The sequence below is a fragment of the Rhinoderma darwinii genome, chromosome 12 (assembly GCF_050947455.1).
Source record: "Rhinoderma darwinii isolate aRhiDar2 chromosome 12, aRhiDar2.hap1, whole genome shotgun sequence".
Classification (NCBI taxonomy): domain Eukaryota; kingdom Metazoa; phylum Chordata; class Amphibia; order Anura; family Rhinodermatidae; genus Rhinoderma; species Rhinoderma darwinii.
The window spans coordinates 4,538,459-4,561,059 of NC_134698.1; the positions used below are offsets into that span (position 1 = coordinate 4,538,459).

Consider the following 22,601-nt stretch of genomic DNA (forward strand, 5'->3'; position numbering starts at 1 on the left):
AGCTTACAATCTATTAGGAGAAGAGGAGTGAGGACGCTGATCACAAGAGCTTACAATCTATGAGGAGAGGAGGACGCTGATCACAAGAGCTTACAATCTATTAGGAGAAGAGGAGTGAGGACGCTGATCACAAGAGCTTACAATCTATTAGGAGAGGAGGAGTGAGGACACTGATCACAAGAGCTTACAATCTATTAGGAGAAGAGGAGTGAGGACGCTGATCACAAGAGCTTACAATCTAAGGAGAGGAGGAGTGAGGACACTGATCACAAGAGCTTACAATCTATGAGAAGAGGAGTGAGGACGCTGATCATAAGAGCTTACAATCTATGAGGAGGGGAGGAGAGAGGACACTGATCACAAGAGCTTACAATCTATGAGATAATAGAGAAGAGGAGGGGTGAGGACACTGATCACAAGAGCTTACAATCTATGAGATAATAGAGAAGAGGAGGAGTGAGGACGCTGATCACAAGAGCTTACAATCTATGAGATAATAGAGAAGAGGAGGAGTGAGGAAACTGATCACAAGAGCTTACAATCTATGAGATAATAGAGAAGAGGAGGAGTGAGGACGCTGATCACAAGAGCTTACAATCTATGAGATAATAGAGAAGAGAAGGAATGAGGAAACTGATCACAAGAGCTTACAATCTATGAGATAATAGAGAAGAGGAGGAGTGAGGACACTGATCACAAGAGCTTACAATCTATGAGATAATAGAGAAGAGGAGGAGTGAGGACACTGATCACAAGAGCTTACAATCTATGAGATAATAGAGGAGAAGACTAGTGAGGACGCTGATCACAAGAGCTTACAATCTATGAGATAATAGAGAAGAGGAGTGAGGACACTGATCACAAGAGCTTACAATCTATGAGATAATAGAGAAGAGGAGGAGTGAGGACGCTGATCACAAGAGCTTACAATCTATGAGATAATAGAGAAGAGAAGGAATGAGGACACTGATCACAAGAGCTTACAATCTATGAGATAATAGAGAAGAGGAGGAGTGAGGACACTGATCACAAGAGCTTACAATCTATGAGATAATAGAGGAGAAGACTAGTGAGGACGCTGATCACAAGAGCTTACAATCTATGAGATAATAGAGAAGAGGAGTGAGGACACTGATCACAAGAGCTTACAATCTATGAGATAATAGAGAAGAGGAGGAGTGAGGACACTGATCACAAGAGCTTACAATCTATGAGATAATAGAGAAGAGGAGGAGTGAGGACACTGATCACAAGAGCTTACAATCTATGAGATAATAGAGAAGAGGAGTGAGGACCCTGATCACAAGAGCTTACAATCTATGAGGAGAAGAGGAGTGAGGACGCTGATCACAAGAGCTTACAATCTATGAGGAGAAGACTAGTGAGGACCCTGATCACAAGAGCTTACAATCTATGAAATAATAGAGAAGAGGAGTGAGGGCCCTGATAACAAGAGCTTACAATCTATGAGATAATAGAGGAGTGAGGACGCTGATCACAAGAGCTTACAATCTATGAGATAATAGAGAAGAGGAGGAGTGAGGACACTGATCACAAGAGCTTACAATCTATGAGATAATAGAGAAGAGGAGGAGTGAGGACACTGATCACAAGAGCTTACAATCTATGAGGAAATAGAGAAGAGGAGGACGCTGATCACAAGAGCTTACAATCTATGAGGAGAGGAGGAGTGAGGACGCTGATCACAAGAGCTTACAATCTATAAAATAATAGAGAAGAGGAGTGAGGACACTGATCACAAGAGCTTACAATCTATGAGATAATAGAGAAGAGGAGGAGTGAGGACGCTGATCACAAGAGCTTACAATCTATGAGATAATAGAGAAGAGGAGGAATGAGGAAACTGATCACAAGAGCTTACAATCTATGAGATAATAGAGGAGGAGTGAGGAGGCTGATCACAAGAGCTTACAATCTATGAGATAATAGAGAAGAGGAGGAGTGAGGACACTGATCACAAGAGCTTACAATCTATGAGATAATAGAGAAGAGAAGGAGTGAGGACGCTGATCACAAGAGCTTACAATCTATGAGATAATAGAGGAGGAGTGAGGACACTGATCACAAGAGCTTACAATCTATGAGATAATAGAGAAGAGGAGGAGTGAGGACGCTGATCACAAGAGCTTACAATCTATGAGATAATAGAGAAGAGGAGGAGTGAGGACACTGATCACAAGAGCTTATAATCTATGAGATAATAGAGAAGAGGAGGAGTGAGGACACTGATCACAAGAGCTTACAATCTATGAGATAATAGAGGAGGAGTGAGGACACTGATCACAAGAGCTTACAATCTATGAGATAATAGAGAAGAGGAGGAGTGAGGACGCTGATCACAAGAGCTTACAATCTATGAGATAATAGAGAAGAGAAGGAATGAGGAAACTGATCACAAGAGCTTACAATCTATGAGATAATAGAGGAGGAGTGAGGAGGCTGATCACAAGAGCTTACAATCTATGAGATAATAGAGAAGAGGAGGAGTGAGGACACTGATCACAAGAGCTTACAATCTATGAGATAATAGAGAAGAGGAGGAGTGAGGACAGTGATCACAAGAGCTTACAATCTATGAGATAATAGAGAAGAGGAGGAGTGAGGACACTGATCACAAGAGTTTACAATCTATGAGGAGAGGAGGAGTGAGGACGCTGATCACAAGAGCTTACAATCTATGAGATAATAGAGAAGAGAAGGAATGAGGAAACTGATCACAAGAGCTTACAATCTATGAGATAATAGAGAAGAGGAGGAGTGAGGACACTGATCACAAGAGCTTACAATCTATGAGATAATAGAGAAGAGGAGGAGTGAGGACGCTGATCACAAGAGCTTACAATCTATGAGATAATAGAGAAGAGAAGGAGTGAGGACGCTGATCACAAGAGCTTACAATCTATGAGGAAATAGAGAAGAGGAGGAGTGAGGACACTGATCACAAGAGCTTACAATCTATGAGATAATAGAGAAGAGGAGGAGTGAGGACCCTGATCACAAGAGCTTACAATCTATGAGATAATAAGAGAGACACAACACGTAAGAAGGTCTTGTTCAGTACATCGCTCCTCCATCTTTTATACATGCGGGGCAGTAAAATGAAGCTGCAGGATCCGGTCACCAGTCAGTATCTGTGTATGACGGACATGAAGTGTGTTAGGGGGCAGGGAGTGCGGGGGATACTGCTGAATGAGGGGGTCAAGTTCTCATGACTAATGTAATAGTGGGGGCAGGGAAGAGAGTCAGATTAGGGACTGTTCTAGGCCGGCCTAGCAAGATGTGTTTTCAGGGCACGTTTAATGCTGCAGATGTTGGGAATTAATCTGATTGTCTGGGGTAGCGCAATCCAGAGAACTGGTGCAGCACGAGAGAAGTCTTGGAAACGGGAGTGGGAGGTACGGATTATGGCGGATGTTAATCTAAGGTCGTTGGCAGAAGGTAGAATGCGGGTAGGGTTGTAGACAGAGATGAGGGAGGAGATGTAAGGAGGGGCAGCACTGTGGAGAGCATCGTGGGTGAGAGTGATAGGTTAACATTTGTTCCGAAGGGAATGGGCAACCAGTGCAGAGACTGGCACAGGGTAGAGGCATTGGCGTAGCAGTCCGATGCAGAGACTAGCACAGGGTAGAGGCATCGGTGTAGCAGTCCTGTGCAGTGACTGGCACAGGGTATAGGCATCGGTGTAGCGGTCTGGTGCAGTGACAGGCACAGGGTAGAGGCATTGCTGTAGCAGTCCGGTGCAGTGACGGGCACAGGGTAGAGGCATCGGTGTAGCAGTCCGGTGCAGTGACGGGCACAGGGTAGAGGCGTTGGTGTAGCAGTCCGGTGCAGTGACGGGCACAGGGTAGAGGCATCGGTGTAGCAGTCCGGTGCAGTGACGGGCACAGGGTAGAGGCATTGGTGTAGCAGTCCTGTGCTGTGACTGGCATAGTGTAGAGACATGGGTGTAGCTCACTGGAGTGTGGCGCTGGATTTAGGCAAGGTGAGCAACAATTACATTTGTAATTACAGATGTGTAATTCAGGAAGTGAACTCCTATGTCCGGAAGCAACTATTCTATGACATTGGCTCTCGGGCACACAATCACTTCATGGAGGAGTTGCTTCTCCATCAGTCCCATGGTCACTGTCGGGCGGTAGACCAGCCGTCCCAAATGCTGCCTCTGGAGCTCCAATTTATCCGAATGTGCAAACTCTAAACCCCAGGCAGTGGTGGCCTTCAGGAATAGGCTTTGCGGTGCTCTTCAACTCTTGAGATTGGGCTCTTGAGCACGTTGTGACCCTCCAACCAGACTCATTCCTAAGGTATGGAGACACAACCAAAAGCCCAAAAATTAGGTTGAACCTTCCATAGATCTCCAGCCCAACATCAAAAAATTTTAACCCTCTTGGTATAAAATAAAAGAAAGTAAGGATTCGTATAAAAGGAAACTGGAGCTCAAACTGGCTAAAAATAATGTGAGGTCGGTCTGGTTAGGAATGAAGGCCATAACAGGGAGGGAGCACAAACAAAGGATAGTCGATATGGATGAGGAAAAATTAAATGAACTGAATGTTTCTTTTAACATATTTTCAAATGTTGGGGGTGGTATAGTGGATCCTATGATTAACTCTAATATGTTGGAAACGATAATGCAATTAATAGGGATGGATGTGGTACAGGGGTATTCATTGGGTCCGCGGACGATGTGGGAGAACAGTTAAAAAAATGAAGTGTAAGGAAGGCGCCAGGCCCGGATAGGTTTAGTACTAGGGTACGAAAAACGTGTGCTGATGCATTGTGTGAAATTACAGCCGATTTATAGAATTGGAGTGTGATGATGGAAAAAGTGCCGAAGGTTTGGAAAACCTCTTGTATAGTCCCAATTCCCAAAATAGCGAATCCCTTGAGGGTGGGCGATTACCGACCGGTGGTGTTAACTTCTCATATGATGAAGGTGTTTGAAAGGCTGATGTTGAGGAACCTTGAATAGAACACGAGGATCCGCTAAAGTTTGCCTATAAACGTAGAATTGGGGTGGAGGACGCCGTTTTATATTTTTTACATAGGGCGTACTCTTTTTTGGAGGCGCAGGGGGTGATAGTGAGTCATGTTTTTTGATTTTTCTACTGCTTTTAATTTGATAAGGCCGGACCTAATGAAAAATAAATTGGAAGGAATGCAAATTAACTCTAGAGTGTCTAACTGGATATTTGATTATTTAAGGGAACGACCCCCAGTGTGTGCGGAGTGGGGAATGTACATCGAGGATAGAAATAAGTGATATTGGAGCACCACAGGGGACTGTGTTATCGCCGTTTTAAATTAGGGGAAGAGGCGACTTCAACTAGAACATGGGGACTTCTACTTTCAGGGAGGAAGCATAACTATAACTAGAAAAAGAGGAAGATGTACTATAAGGTAAAGCACCACAAATGCGGTCTACCAGGCTCTACAAGGTAACAGATACACGATAGGCAAATGGACAAAAGTATTGGGACGCCTACACATTACGTCTACAGGAGCTTTTATGATTCCATAGACATTAATATGGAGTTGCCACCTTTCCTTTGCAGCTAAAACATGTTCCACTCTTCTGGGAATATTTTCTAAGATTTTGGAGCGTTTGTGGGAATTTTTGCCCATTCATCCAGAAGATCATTTGTGAGGTCAGACACTGATGATGTTGGGGGAGGGGGCCGGGCACGTAATCTCCGTTCTAGTTCATCCCAAAGGTGTGGAATTGGATTGAGGTCAGGACTTGTGCGGCCAGTCAAGTTCTTCCACACCAAACTCACCCAACCAACCAGTCATGTCTTTATGGACCATGTGCTCTGGGGCCGTCATGGGGGAACAGAAAATGGCCGAACCCCAAACTGTTCTCACAAAATTGAAAGCTACAACTGTCCAAAATGTCTTGCGTGCTGAAGAATTAATATTTCCCTTCACTGGAACTAAGGGTCCGACCCCTGAAAAACACCCCCATAGTGTTACCTTTCCTCCTCCAAACTTTACAGCTGGCACAATGCAGTCAGGCAGGTAACGTTCTCCTGGCATTCACCAAACCCAGACTCCTCATCAGACCGCCAGATAGAGAAGCGTCACTCCACAGAACACGCTGCTCCAGAGTCCAGTGGTGGCGGCTTTACACCCCTCCATCTGACGCTTGGCATTGTGATTGGTGATATAAAGCTGGCATGCTGCCACTCTGCCCCCATTTCTGCACTTGCTCCTCAGCACTCGGCACCATCGCTCTGTAACTTTACGTGGTCTGCGGTTCCTTCCAATTTACAATATTATCACTCACAGGTGATGGTCGAATATCCAGGAGACAAGAAATTTCCGGGACTGACTTGTTACAACGGTGACATCCTATTACAGGACCGCGCTAGAATTCAGTGATCTCTTTACAACAACCCGTTCTCCCACTAATGTCTGTAAAGGCATCTGCATTGCGAGGTGCTTGATGTTATACACCTGTGGGACCGAAGGAAACACCAGAATTCAATGAGTAAGAGGTCCGTCCCAATATTTGTTTCCATATATTGTATGTAAACATGGCTGATGAGTCTAACAAATGGGGTCATGTGGGATCTAAGTAGTCCCTGTCGCTATCTGGGGTGTAGTATACGATCATGGTCCAAGCTGGTTGCAATTGTATTGTAACCATAGTGCACATAGGTGACAAAGATAACAATCCAGATCAGTATAGCAATGGGAATACTATTTACTGGGCACGTCACAATTGGGATCAGTCTTGTAACTTTATTCAAGACATGAACCTAGAGAGTCCTTGAGCCCATAACATTTTTTAACTCCCCGTCCCCTCACCAATGCAAGGAAAAATAAATTCAGGGACCCTATTCTATGATATGTCCATCAACAAACATTGGGTGCCGTATATAACATTGGGCTTTAAGGAATGGGCTCTGTATGCAGCACTTAGTGGGTAACACTGGGCACAATCCCGGTCTTTACGATCATCTTACAAGGGACAATCTGTGCATTCAGTGAGTTTCACAAGGGATAGTATCTGTGGGGGTCCTCTGGCCCAAAAATTCGCCCCACACAGATAACGGAGCTCGGTTGAGGACCCTGATTAGCTTTAGAAGCATGATCATATCACAATGAGTCACAATATAGTTGCCTAATATAGTCACTGTATGTCACACTAGAGTTGTATATGCTGCGCCAGAGAGCCTTCGGGTACAGCATTAGAGGGGTTATGTGGGGACCAAAAATTATTAGCAGCATAGTCCCTGCAGTATGTGACTACACTCGCTAATATAGATTCTGGTTCCCCGCCGCGCTGATTCTGAGATTTCCATAGATTTCTATAGCGCTGCCGGGGGACCGGGAGTCTTGTCGCACAGCCTTCTTTGATGTTGATACGACTCTTCATTATGTGACCGGCCCCGCTGTACCCTATTTACGAGGAGCAGTAGTACAGCGGTTACATAGCGTACAGCTGGATCGGTCACGTGACGAAGAGCCGTATCGTCATCAAAGAAGACTGTGCAACTAGACTTCCGGTCCAACGGCAGAGCTATGAAAATGAATGAAAATCTCAGAATCAGCGCGACGGGGGACCGGAATGTATATTAGAGAGTATATCACATACTGCAGAGAGTACACTGATGATGATATTTGGTCCCCACGTAACCCCTTTAATGATTAGGCAAGAATCCAGAGTCATAGTCCTTGTGTATGACAACGTGTACGTGTATGTGAGAGTCTTTGTTTGTGATAGAGTACTGTATGCATGTGTGTGTAAGGGAGTCCCACAAGAAAAAAGGACAACCCATTAGAGGAGGGGATATCTGACGTGGACTGTACAATCCCTGTAGGCCTAACAGTTTTCCGAAAATTAACCCCTAACTATCCTGTCCCTACAGTCAGGGAGTTCCCCACTTACAATGCGGCCCCTGTCAGTGTTTCGGAGAGTGTAATCTATCTTTATGTGTGAATGGGTCCTTTTAATAGTGTACAAGTTTTCAATGTGTGTGAGGGGGTGCAGACATAGCGGTTGCACATAGCTCCTTGTGACAAATCTCCAACATATGAGTGTCCTGTATTGTGCTTGTGTATGAGAGAGTGTGTGTAAGAGTCTGTGTGTGTGTGTGTGTGTGAGAGTGTGTGTGTGTGTGTGTGTGAGAGAGAGTCTGTGTGTGTGTGTGTGTGTGTGTGTGTGTGTGTGTGTGTGTTTTTCTGTGTGTGTGTGTGTGTGTGTGTGTGAGAGAGAGTCTGTGTGTGTGTGTTTGTGTGTGTGTGTGTGTGTGTGTGTGTGTGAGAGTGTCCTGTATTGTGCTTGTGTATGATAGAGAGTGTGTGAGAGTCTGTGTGTGTGTGTGTGTGTGTGTGTGTGTGTGTGTGCGCGTGTGTGTGTCCTGTATTGTGCTTGTGTTTGAGAGAGTGTGGTTATGAGAGTCTGTGTGTGTGTGTGTGTGTGTGTGTGTCCTATATGTGTGCTGTGTATGAGAGTGTGGGTATATGAGAGTCTGTGTGTGTGTGTGTGTGTGTGTGTGTGTGAGTGTCCTGTATGTGTGCTGTGTATGAAAAAGAGTGTGTTTGTCAGAGTGTCCTGTATTGTGCTTGTGTATGTGTGTGAGTGTGTATGTGTGTGTGTGTGTGTGTGTGAGTGTCCTGTATGTGTGCTGTGAATGAGAGCATTGTGTATATGAGAGTATGTGAGAGTGTCCTGTATGTGTGCTGTGTATGAGAGTGTGGGTATATGAGAGTCTGTGCGCGTGTGTGTGTGTGTGTGTGTGGTATATATAGTGTGTGTGTGTGCGTGTGGTTGTGTGTGCGTGTGTGCGTGTGGTTGTGCGTGTGTGTGTGCATGTGGTTGTGTGTTTGTGTGTGTGTTTGTGTGTATAGTGAGTGTGTCCTGTATTTATGCTGTGTATGTGTGAGACTCTGGCAGAATTGCATTTTTTTTTTACATTGCACCCTGCAAAATAATTGTTAAAGGTTTCTCAGTCCATTATTTGGTACATTATACGATACCATTAAAAACTACAACTCGTCCCGGAAAAAAAAAGCCTATATACGGCCCGACGGAAAAATAAAAAAGTTGTGGTTTTTAGAATGCAACGGTGGAAAAATCCAATTTGGGTGTGTCACCACGGGGCTAACAAGCGTTTCATCTATTTCTATTAAGCGATTATCTTGCTCGCTCGTAGTCGTCCGATTCGGACTGATTATCTGCTCCTCAACTTCCAAACGAAAATCCTATAATGATCCTAAGCTTCCTGCTGGGAAATGTAGGGAAGGAGTGTCTGAAGCCTCCGCCCCGTGTCACGCTTCCTACCTCTCGTAGTGTAAGTCGTATTACGCCGTATGTACGTGTTATATACTATATTCCTGTCTACATTATATAGCAGCTTTAGTATTAGTACAAGCCTTCGACCCGTAGTTTATAATTGACTCCAGGCTGCCCGGGAAGGGGGATGGTATCAAAGTGAAAGTAAAAGTAAGATGATCCCGATCCATACACAATGGTGAGGTTGTGATTTACTCTTCATCTCTATTGTTTATCGTCTTATTATCTTTATTTTTTATATATGTTTTCGCTCCTGTTACTCTTTTTGTAGCCCTTGTCTGGTTTTATATTACTAGATTTCAGCTTTACCGATGTCTTGCTACTTACTCATTGTATAAGGACTATGCTGCTCTAGGGCCAAGTAATATAAATGTGCTCTTGCAATTTGAGGAGCTAAACCGAGGGTCCCGAGGAGACCCCCGGCAAACACGAGGAGAACATTCAAACATAGGGTATATTCACACCTGCAGTTCTATTTTATGCAGTTTTGAATCCATAATGAGGAGTGGATTAAAAAAAAAAAAGAAGAGAAGTAGAATCGTTACTATAGATTTCCCCTCCCTTTACGATTCCCTCCTGGCATTGGCTTTAAATGCTGCATCAAAACAGCTCAATGGAAAACACCCTTAGGCCAGGTTCCCATGTAGCGGAAACGCTGCGGAATTTTCGCGACGGAATTCTGTTCAGGAATTCCGCAGCATTTACAGTAACAGCAAAGTGGATGAGAGTTTTTAAAATCTCATGCCCACGCAACGTGTCAATTTTTGTTGTTTTTTTCTTTGCTTTCCTGTTGCGGGTTTTCCCCATTGAAATGGGGATGTAAAACCAGTGTTGCGACTTTTGCTGCGGAAGTCGCAACTCAGAAAAAAAACCCTATACTTACCCAGAACTGCCTGCTTCTTCCTCCAGTCCGGCCTCCTGGGATGATGTTTCATCCCATGTGACCGCTGCAGCCAATCACAGGCTGCAACGGTCACATGGGCTGCAGCGTCATCCAGGGAGGCTAGACCGGACGGCAAAGTAGGGACATGTCACCATGACAATGGCCGGGGTAAGTATGAAAATTTTTTGTTTTTTTTCTACCGCTGCTTTCCGCAATGGAAATTCCACCCGAGAAACTGCACCACAATGTGGTGAGGTTTTTCGGACAGAAAAAGTTTTACGCAGCGTATCCGACCCGTTGGAACCCGGCCTTAGGCTGAATACACACGTATTACGTGCGGATTTGCTGCGCGTATTTTCATGCGGCAAATCCGCAGCGTAATAAAGTACCAGCAAAGTGAATGAGATTTCAAGAAATCTCATCTACACGGTGCAGATTTTTCTGCACGGAAATTAACCTGTGGCGCGTATTTTAAAATCCGCAGCGTGTCAATTTATCTTGTGTTTCCGCTTGCGAATTGTATCTGTCTAGTTTTAAAGAAAAACGCACCTATTTCCGCATCAAAATGTAAAAACCGCACCTAAAAACGCATAAGAAAATGCACCATTAGGTGCGGTTTTAGCTGCGGAATTACGTGAATATACCTGCAGTTTTTATGCGGATTTTCCCGCTTCAAATTATGCAAAGTGTGCATTCAGCCTTAGACTCCCTGTACACATTGCACATTTTGTTGCAGAAGTTTCTGCGACTGAAAATCATTTCCTTTCGTGTGAATAGGTTGTTTTTTTTGCAGCAAGCACAAAATCGTCAGCGTGTGCAAGAGTCCTTAAAGGTTTTTCCTGCATTTATGCTATACATCTCCAGGCTATGCCATAAATGTACTGTGGGATTGTTTGGGGTCCGATTGCTGAGAGACCCCCACTGATCATATGAAGTATCCCTTTATCTCCTGTAGGCCACATTTGACTTTTCTAGGTAGAAACATAATCGGCCCATACTGATCCAATAGTGTGTCTCTGGGAAAAATGGAGCACGGGCAATAGGAGCCAAAGGGGTGCGGTGCTAGGACGAGGACCACAGACAGACGCCCACCAGTCCTACATTTATGACAAACCCTAGTTATATTTCATAATGCATATGGTGGGAGTATGTTGTCCGAGTTGGAGTTGAACACACGACCCTAGTGCTTTAAAGCAGGAGCGATGACCACTGAGCCCCGATGTTGGTGCTGATCATATGATCGTCAAGGATCAGTGGAGAATCTAATCTTTCCAATCAAGGTATACTATTTTAATTCTTCTGGTCCTCAAATCAAAATTAAGTTCTGCTAAGGCCCTGTTAGCATCACGTTTACGGTCTCGCGTTAAATGGCGGCTGTGACGGATGCCTTACAGTGGCATCCCTCACCCATAGGCTATTATGAGTTCCATTTAACTTATACGAAAAAAACAAAACGTAATATGAATGGGGCCTAATCAGTAGGATAGATTGAGAAATCCTTAATTTGCATTATTTAGGAAAATTATTGGTCAATTGGTTTACTCTTTGTATTCTATTAGTGTATATATACAGATCAGGAGAATCGGGCGGATTGACTCACTCATTGATTTCAGCGTGTAACACGTGAGACACAGAAAAGCTCTACATATAATAAAAGTTGTCCTGATATCTATGGAAACTGATCCCACACCTGTATCCACCATTTATATCCCAGTGCCGTTCTACACCAACGTGTTCGACCACTCCCTTGTGCATTTGGTGTACTTAGTACAGATTATATGGAAATTTACTATCTGTGTAGAGATCTATAGACTTTACTTGTGCACTGGTTGGGTAGTCCCAATTTTTTATTTATTTTGAAGTCAATAAATTAATATGGGCTCAAATTCTGTAGTGATCAGGTTTGATCATTTGATCAATTTTAGTTATAGGGCAGACATAAAATGCTTTTTAATTGGTGTAGATCTCTTTAATGAGGTTACTCAGCCACTAAAGCAGGAACTCTAACATTTTACTGCATGTTGTCAAATATACTTTGAGTGATATCAAACCTGATATGCCCTCCTAGCTGACCAGAGTATCGGTCAACTTTATTGGGTAGAAAGTTGGACCTTTGTTGAACCAATGGATTAAGCCAATGTACCTATGACGCATCTGGTCCAGCACACAAGAAAATGGGGACAGCACACTGCAAACACTAATGCCACCTAAGCCACTAAATATAAATAAATATGCATTACTGCTAAATTTCTTAGCGCACATTTTGATCAAATTGTGTGAACCCACCTGCCACGACAAGGTGACCTCTATGAGTTGGGAACCTACGCTTCACATACACCCAGAACTGGGGCTAAACCTACATATTCTTGGGGATGGTAGGAACCAGCATTAAACGAATTAAAATCTCCCGGGGCAGAATGGGAGGAGTGCAAGATGATCCAGATGGATGTCCCTGATTTGCCATGTTTTAAAGCTCTAGAGGGGCCAGACATTGACTAAAGGATGACACTAGAGAAACTGTATTCTTCCTTCTGAAGTTTTTGCTCACTTTACCTAAGGAACATTGCCTTAAAATTTCCCTGGCTTTATTGGGTCTCCACATGACAATCAGCATCCCAGTAATCGTTAATTGCTCCAGTAGGTGGAAAAAAAATTTGATGGTATGGATAAAACTTTGGCTTAATTTTCTAATCCATTGTAATAAAAAAAGATCCATTATTTAGTTTTTTCCTTTTTTACAAACATGTAAAGGTGAAAGAGCAAATAAGGCCTAAAACGGGGCAACTCATCAAAATGTTTCTTCTGTCCCTTTTTACTTGTAGTCATGAGAAGAAAATAGAAGATGGAATATACTTACGACTTGATGTTTATGCTGATGTGTAAGTCGACTATCCTGTGGTCTGAATAAACCATATTTCCTAACAATCCTAATTTCCCAAGGTCCGTCTCAATTACCAAACCTCAAAAAGGTCTAGTATTTGCTGAGAAAAGCCACAAGGGCACTTGTATAGTCTTGACCTGTTGAGATACAACTTGACCTGATTCCTCCATGACTGGAATCATCGACCAATGAATATGTTTTCTTAATTTCTACTTAGAATATATACGGTTGGTGTCATTGGGATGAGAGCATCATCAATGACTATCGACCATCATATAGCTTCTAAATTGTCATCGAGACATGGATGAGCTAGAACTCAACCAAGTCTTATAACAAAGAAGTGCCACCATTTCACCCGTGTCAAAATTTTTGATAAAGGACAAAAACATTAATGATGGTTAAAGCTGGCCATAGACGGTGGGTGCTCAATGGTAAGGAGGCAAACACGGAAAGTCAGAAGCATAGTACCTTGTTCTTAAAGGTACTGTCCAATCAGGACAACGATTTTGTATTATAGCTCCCGGTGATGACTTGATCACCAGGGTCCGGCTGCTTTAAGAACAAGCTACTATCTTTAGGGTGACTCTCCACTGTAGCCAATAGAGAGGGGTCCCCGAGGAGGGATCCTCCATCTAGGACTTCCAACGTTGACCCGTTGAGAGAACCAATTTCACAATTATTGTTTATGGTCGGATCTTTGCCTCTACATCCATACCATCTATAGTCGTGAAGGTAATTGTTTTGGCACAATATTCTTGATTATGAACTAAGAATTTATGGTAAAAAAAAATCATCAGTTTCAAGAAAATTTCTTTTTATTGGCCGTATTAGATTTTTTTCTCTTCAGATTTGATCATCGCTGGTCATCAATGCCTAAATTCGTCTTATGTAACCGGCAATATTCCAGCAAGAGTGTAAAAATTCTAGAGGAGAATCGGTTGAATGTGAATAGTTATAATCCCACAATTTGTTTTGCATTGAGACCATACACTGATATGTGTCATGTCCTTGTCTAGTGCTATTCATTAGGAGTTCAGAAGGAACATCCCTGGGATCTACAGTAAAAGAGAAGACTGGGGATAATTTTGAAAACAAGAAGGAGGTAAAACCTTCTTTAAAAAATGGTAAGTAATATCCTTATTATTCGCATTTAGACTCCAAATGTTTGAGAACACTGAAGTTTCACTTCAGTGAACACTGAACGCGCAAACGCTCATTCATATCTGATCGTATAGTTTCTGCAGCCTTGGATATTATCTTTATCGGCAGCACATATCCCAGACGTGCTGCCGACACGACAGAAATGTATGGGGACGACCGACTTGTAAAAAGAGCAAATGAGTGCCGATCAACGAGACAGTGCTCGTTGTTACGGCCAAAATGGCCCCGTGTAAAAGGACCCTTAGAACTTGTACGAAGCCATATGATGGTCATGTGCCTTTTAGGCTTCGGATTAGTGGGTGATACGGGTGGTGCATCTTAGATAAATAATTATAGCATGCCTTCTTTTGGGTTGCCTACTTTCTTAGGTGTCTTTTTGGGAACCAAGAATATATCTGCGTTAATTGGGGAAGAGGTAACTCTAGTGGTGGAAACCTTTGAAGAAAGTAACATACAAGACATCCAGTGGGTCATAAATGGGATCAATTTTGCGACAACCAAACCACACGAAGTTGTTACCATCCGGAACAGCGCATATGAAGGAAGACTGAGAGGCTCCAATAATGGATCACTAGTCATACGTAACTTAGCAGAGGAAGACCAAGGAGAATATAAAGCTGACATACTTTTAGTGAACTCGAAAAACTATGAACTTATTTATTTCCTACACATTTCTGGTAAGTTTCTTGTTAAACCAATAAAAATTGAATACCGAGAAAAAGAATGTTCTTCTTCTCGACAGTCGGATTCTAACTTTTATGTTTTCTGTTCTATTAGAACTAAATCAAACCTGAATAGTTGTCTTAGTTTTCCAAAATACTAACTTAGCTGAACATTTTTATTGCCAACAGCTTCAGTCTTAATGTCTCTGAAGGAATCTTAGAACATGGCTCAGGTTAAATATCTGTGGACAGATCTGTTCCAGCCTTTTTGGGCCTCCTCAGCACATAGAAAGAATCTGGCTAGACGTGTTGATTTGAGGATACAGCTTCTCTGAAATATTGACTATCAGGAAACATAAGGAAGAAGATATTTTAGGCAGTATTCCTTGGGAACTTTCACCAAACTTTTGTAAAGAAAACGCCTGTTCTCTTAAGATCACCATAACTACTGTTCTAGCTTCTGGGCGGTTCTGTTTTACTTTGAGCCTATCTCTTTTCTCTGTCCTTCTGCCTATCAGGTGTAGGGTTGTATTTATACCTAGCTTTCTCCACCTGTGCTTTGCTTGTGAATTTCCTGTCTGCAGGAATTTTGATCAAGCTCCTTATCTACACCCTTCACCTTTGACTTCTGGACTCCTTGGACATTGACATCGGCATGTACTTGGATAACCCTTTGTTTACCGGTTTTGATTATCTACTCCCGGCTGGTTCTGACCTCTGCTTTTCCTGGTATCCACTTGCTTACTGTTTTGGACATTCTGCTTAAACTCTCGCTGTCTGGTTCCTGTTCAGGTTTGCCTGCCTTATCCAACACTGAACTCTGCTAAGACAACCTGGGTTCTATGCAGCAAAGACCATCCCGCCTTGCGGTCGGCTCTGGCGAAAACCTTTGAGTAGCCTCAGACTCAGAGTTGTGACTGATTTGAGGTTGCGGATTTATTTGCAGGCTCTCTCCCGGCAGTCTCCAGCAGCCTTAGGGGAATAGCTCAACTTGCAATTCCATAACAACTGCCCTACGCCTCTATGCTGATGAGGTGCAGAAGGTCGAAACAGATTTGTTCACAGATAGAAATCACTTGTAACCCAACACTGGCTATTAATTAAATGCCTTTAGAAGTAAATGTTAATAATTTGTTTTATCAAAGAGATGTTTCTTATGGGGAGGTATGTTTATGCTTTGAGGGGTTATCCAGGGAGCAAAAAACAAAAAACACGTCTAACCAACAATTGCACTGCTTTCCCAAAAGAAAATCACATTTCAGAGTTACTCACCGATCCCCGATTTAACGCTGTATCCGTGGGCAAACTTATGGTTATTTGGCGGGATTTGTTGTCTCTGTGCACTCAGTAAACTTCAATTCCCATGATGCAGTTTGTTCCACCTTCTGCAGTGTATCCCCCTCTGCCCACTCTCAAGTAAAGTTGACTTGCACATGTGATACCCAGCAGACCCCTAACAATGGCCACGGTAAAAAAATATTCTCCACATGTACAGTTGACAGTCATCCTTACTTCAGCAGGGACCTCGTAGCGCCAGCCCCTTGTAGTGGTCACGTGGAATGATGACACGCCGCCCCCGCTGATGCAAGTAGTCACGTGAGACAATGATGCACCGGCCCCGCTCATGCTAGTGGTCACGTCAGACAATGACGCTTCGACACCAGTGAAGTGGGAGACCGATCTCGGTCACATGGGCAAGTGTTGGTTTTTCATCAGTGCTACTAGAACTACCTAATTTCTGGCGTTCCATGAGGGTATGGGAAAAGGAGGAAACAATTACTATATTAGTAAAATAGTCCAGTTGGGGATCATTTTTACTGTCCGGGTAACACAGAAATGTAGCATACAATGTACTGTTGAAATTAAGTTCCCATGTTGAGATCCCGGGGCCTGTGGGGTTATGGTTGTTTGTTCCCTCATTACACTGGAAAATATTGAACACGTATATATGGCATTGGGGTGATTTTTGTAATCACCCCGAACTTTTGTTTTACGCCCAATTTTCGGAACCCGGTGCAATTAGAAAAACCCAACCAATAAAAAAATATCTCCTCATCCGGGCAGGTCTTCTGCATAGGTTAAAATAGTTTCCCATTAAATATAGTAGCAAACCATCCAAATTTAGACTGGAGGCCATTTATAAACCCTTCCCCCAGCTACAGCCATGTCACAAGTCAAACTCACCCTGCAAAACCTGACCAACTTATGTAGTGTGAATTCCCCTTACGGGTGGAATTGCTCTTCAACAATACTTTCCAAAAATACTACTCGGTTCCTAGGCCCCGATCCTTCATTTTGGCGAATCCTCTATTATGGCGTCTTAACTTCTAAGGAAATGCGTGTCCTAGCAAGTATCACATGGACATAACAAATCTCTATTATTTCTAACTTTTTTTCTTTGTTCTTGTTTTTTTCTTTTGAAGACATGTTGTTCTTCTCCTGTCTGATTTCATTTATTGGTTTCTTCTAGAAGAAAGAAGAAATTCTCATAGGACACATATGTTGATGGGGGTTGTGTTGGGGATTTTTGGATTGGTGGTGATATCAGCAGGAGTAGCATTCATGATATGGAAGAAGAAGAAGATGTGCTTTAAAAATATTGTATGTATTATTTTATTTCAAATTTGCTTTATTTCAATTTTTGCTGTTTTTGTCCACCACCCAATCTCACTTATCGATTATGTCCTTTTTAGCAACCATCTTTTTTTTGCTCCAAGACATTTTAAAGGGTTTTTTTTCGAGATCCCCACCCCCAAAAATAAAAAAACTTAGAAAAATCAATTTCCTCTACTTTGGACAACAAATTGATCATATTCCTATAAAATAATGTGTCACTTAGGGTATGTTCACACAGCCTAGAAAAATAGCTAAAAATGCGGGGACTGAACGCCTCCAAACATCTGCCTATTAATTTCAATGGGAAAAACTGCGTTCCGTTCCCACGGGGCGTTTTTTACAAACCCTTTCAAATAAAAAAATGTTTTGTGTATACAGCTCCTATGCGGACCCATGTGTATATATGGTTACAGACTAAAAACAAACCCTGTGTGTAGTCTGCTCCTGCGGTCATGTGTTACTCCCTTCCCCTTGCCCTCTCTTCTTGTTAACCTACAGACAGTAGAAGAGTGGACAGAAGAAAAAGAGAAAAACATACCTACAGGACTACTCAAAGGGTTTGTTTGTAGTCTGTAACCATGGAGATGCATACATCTGCATAGGAACTGTAGACACAATACGGTAGGAGATTGTAAATCAATACTAGTTGCAAACTTGCTTAATTTTTTTTATTTTAGATGCACTAGAACAAGGTGTCTCAATCTTTTTCTACTGGGGCCCCACAAGACAGAAGAAAGTGATATCTGGGCATTACCATTGGTAGTAACCGATGCCAAATGCAGTAGAACTTTAAAGTTAGCACAAATTTAGTGCGTTATGTTGGTAAACCTAGGATTGGTGCAACCAGAGAAATCCTGTACAGCATATGATCACTTCTGTCAACTCTGTCTCCCCAGCTGCGCCTCACCAACAACCGGGAGGCGCCTCACCAACAACCGGGGGTGCCTCACCAACAAGTGGGGGGTGCCTCACCAACAAGCGGGGTGTGCCTCACCAACAACCGGGCGGTGCCTCACCACCAACCGGGAGGCGCCTCACCAACAACCGGGGGTGCCTCACCAACAAGCGGGGGGTGCCTCACCAACAAGCGGGGTGTGCCTCACCAACAACCGGGAGGCGCCTCACCAACAACGGGGGGTGCCTCACCAACAACGGGGGGTGCCTCACAGTTTGAGAGGCTCTGCACTAGAGCAATAAGGATAAAAAAAAATTGGTTGCAAAAGAGGACATACCTGTTAAAGAAAATTTGTGAGATAAGTTCTCCTTTCTTCACATCGAAGACTCTTGTAGACTCTTCTGCTGATAACACGAGTCTACAATGTACCGCCGAGCTCCAACGTGGTCGCCCACTCACTGTAGCACTTGTTGCTAGGCTTACAGCACATAAAAAAATCATTCACGAACGCCATTTTTACCGCTCCCTCTTTTTAACATAGAAGGGACAAATGGTATTGAAAAACCACAAAGTCTAAGAATGTTCCCAAATGACCCCATTCTTTTTAATTCAATGTTTATTTTTCTAAAAAGAAAAGTTTAGAGACATTCGAGGGGGTTGTCAAGGGGTAAACGCCTTATACAACTTGTCCCATCTCCAGTTCAAAGGGGTAAACGCCTTATACAACTTGTCCCATCTCCAGTTCAGTGAATGAGCAGCAAGAACCTGGTGACAAACTAATAAGGATGACCTAGAGGTCAATCTTTTGGATGTCTGTACACCGGGACGTGGAAAGTAAGACATAGTATGTCCAAAAAAAAATAAAAAATACAAAAAAAGGAAAAGAAACACTAATATCACAAGATAGGAAACACTATGGTAGGAAATACTATGACTGACTACTTTGTGGGAATGGCCAGAATTTACATCAAGAACAAAAAGCCCACGAGGAAACAGTTTTATCAGTCAATGGAAGAATCTGTGATCACCCCGTCACTCCGGGGTTGTGGCCATGCTCCCTATACCCCCTACGGTTCTTGGGGAAATTGGGGAGCTTGACTGATATTTTCATTCAGTAGACTGTGGTACCCCTTACATTGGCCATTGCACAAGGTTTATTCATCACAGGGCTCACACTGAGCAAATCTCAAAAAATTGACAAAAATTGTGGTGGACAGAATGGCATATACAGAATTATTTTTATATTTGGTCAAAAATCTCAGATATTTTTCTCTCATCCCAGGGGCTAGTTGAAGAAATCCAAAGAAAACCAAGAAGTGAACCAGGTAGGTCATATCTTCATAAGGTTCTTACTTTTTTTTTTTTTTACCCCCTACTGTAGAGATTGACGAGCTGACGATTATTTGATTTCCTTATAAATAAAAAATCTCTCTTTATACAGTAAAATTCCAATAAGGCTTTGAACACATCTGCGTCAGAGGCTCCATTGCAGATTTAGTCATATTAGACGAAAAAATATTGCAGCTATTTTGCCCGGTAAAATGACGGACACCACGATGGCAACCGACAGGCCCCATTATTATAGGGTCCGTCAGGTGACGTTGGTATCTGTCATGCCACAGACCCGGTCCTCCATCATTTTTAGTGTTCTGCTTCTATGACGGAGCAGAACAACAGAATTGACAAACGCAGATGTGAACAGAGCCTTATCCTGAGTAATGACAGACAGTGGGATCTTCAGAAGTGCGGGAGTACCACCGTAGACCTACTTTGAGCCGTCATGAACTCACCAAGCGACAGGCTCTCAAGTTAATAACTGTTAATTTGACATGAGGCTATTTTTGTTAAATGTCAGATTATCAGTATTTACGAACTATAAAGTGCCAGATTAAAGGACATTTATCAGTATAAGTCCCTGTTTTGTCCCTTTTAATGTTCTATTCAGCTGTTTCTGGTCTCTGAACTCTTAAAGGCACATGTAACTGCATTGTAATCAAGAGCTGTAGTTTTTCTCTTGGAGACGCCAAGAGGCTATAAGAGGTACTGCATGTGTTAGGAAAAATTCTAGTATGAACCAGCTATTTTATGTATCCTGTGTTTAGTCACCATGGAAAATATGATTAAGTGTGTTATGAGTGGTTCTCATTTTTTCTTTGTCATTCCCCATTCAGAAGGCAAGTGTGAGGAGGAGAATGAAGAACTCCAACAGAAAGTGCCCAGCCCAAGTGCCCAAAGTAATGTATTATTCTCACCAGCATTTCCGCCTAAGCAGCCCTCAGTAATTTTAAGTCTCTGAATTATCCTCTTATTTAAATTGGAATAATAGATTTATTTAGCCGTTTCTTAGCTCGATGATCCAATATGGCTGCCATTACAGCTTCCATAGAGAATGTCGCCCAGTTTCCCCAGACTCTTTAACAGCAAATCTTCTGCCTAGTTGTAAAGTGATACATGTACTTCTGTACAACTATACAGATTCGTGGCCTGGGAGTATGAGAAAGCCGGGTGAAAGTGTGGAATATATAATGGCGGCCATGTTATTTGTTACCCAGAAACAGATAAATTGTAGTAGAGTTTGTTCCAAGATCCCATGATGTGAATATTTTTGTTTTATTTTTTTCTTATAGATCCTCAAAAAAATTATGGTGAAGTGAGTAGTCATGAAGAGGAAGACGTATTTATGGATGCCGCAGAATATCAGGAAGAAGAGACTTAGGGGTCATCCTAATGAGCGGAAACACCCACGATCTGTGCTGTATAGATCCCGAAAACGCAGCCCATGATAACCATGAGAAGAAAAAAAATCATATTCTCCCCTAGTAGAAAAAAATCGGTAGAATTCCAGTTCTTTGCCAAACCATCAGTCTGACAATCTGGTTGCTAGGGATACACGACCTCGTAACCGTGGTTTCTTCAATGACTTTGTCAGGCAGCACTCCCCTAGCAACCAGACTGATAACAGAATCGCTGCTAAACCAAGGGCAGGAAAAGGTTGAGAAAGTTTGGCAGACCTCAAAGCATGTTATATCTATACCTTCCAATATCATGAACCATATTTATATAAAAATACATTTACGTGGCTAACCTCGAAAGAAAGGTTGCTCCACTATGATATCTTTTTGCTGTGATATGTAGTTTCCTTGGCATACCTACCATAGAGGCTGGGCACACAAGTGCTACGGGGCCCGTCATGGGCACGGCATTGCTTTCCCTGCGTTTCATGACATTGTCATAGCGGCTACCTCCGGCGTGTCAACTCTACCCGTTTTATCGGGAGTTACCCTATTTTTAGCCTCCCTCACCCAGTCACCCGGTGATATATAGTTTTTATTCGGTTTCTGAGGAAGGGGCTCATTTAAAAAATCAGCCATCATCTATTGGATTAATCCAACTCATGGTGGGCTGTATACCTACCCTTCTCGCTCAGAGCTCTTGTTTTATTGGGTTCTGGACTGGGGTCTGAGTTTTTTTTATTTTTGTCTGGATTGGGGTCTGATATTAATATAGGGGTCTGAAAATAATTAGAGGGTTTGGGACCTTCAATTTAGTTAGGGCTCTAATATTAATATAGGGGGATCTGAATATATATATATAGCTACCTCTTTTTATTTATGCCACGCCCCTAAAAAAGGTTACACCCATTTTTGCCGTGACTGGCTGCTCGAGTATCACCCTGTGAAGGGCTCTCCCAAGTTGACATCTCTGCTTTCTGCAGCCACTAGGGGGAGCTCACTGCACACAGTTTATACAGCTCCCGTTGAGTTCAAAACTGGCGGTATAAATGCACATGAAGTTAGCTCCCCTAGTGGTGACAGAATTCACACAGAATTATATTATATATATATATATATATATATATATATATATATATATATATATATATATATATATATAGATTATATATATAGATTATATATAATCTAATCAGAACAACATTTTAGGGTACATTTGGCAGTGTTATGGGGCCATTCTAAGTTTTGTATACGGTCCTATGATTTTGTGTATGCCACTTGGTGATAACCTAACCGATATTTCATAAAAATCTCAACCACCAGTCAATGTAGAATCAGAGGGAACGTCAAAACATTTCTCTGGTCATTTTTGGATTTCAAAATTCCTTGTCAAGGCATCAGAACAAAGTGTAGAAGAAGAAGCTTCACTATTTTTTGGCCTTAAAGGAG

The 22,601-nt window shown here is 42.6% G+C and overlaps 1 protein-coding gene across 3 annotated transcripts; it reads left to right on the forward strand.

Annotated features, from left to right (window-relative positions):
• Positions 1 to 9,232: 9,232 nt before the first annotated feature.
• On the forward strand, positions 9,233 to 21,534 carry LOC142665309 (uncharacterized). 3 transcript variants are annotated; one of them, XM_075844983.1, is made up of 8 exons: positions 9,233 to 9,320; positions 13,028 to 13,084; positions 14,103 to 14,210; positions 14,616 to 14,924; positions 17,380 to 17,510; positions 19,703 to 19,745; positions 20,592 to 20,654; positions 21,048 to 21,534. In XM_075844983.1, exons 2-8 carry the CDS (start codon positions 13,048 to 13,050, stop codon positions 21,134 to 21,136), a joined length of 780 nt encoding a protein of 259 aa, XP_075701098.1. In that variant the 5' UTR covers positions 9,233 to 9,320; positions 13,028 to 13,047; the 3' UTR covers positions 21,137 to 21,534. The 3 variants fall into 3 exon arrangements, with proteins under 3 accessions (XP_075701098.1, XP_075701097.1, XP_075701099.1); XM_075844982.1 differs by lacking the exon at positions 9,233 to 9,320 and adding an exon at positions 9,329 to 9,500; XM_075844984.1 differs by lacking the exon at positions 9,233 to 9,320 and adding an exon at positions 11,175 to 11,485.
• The last annotated feature ends 1,067 nt before the right edge of the window (positions 21,535 to 22,601 follow it).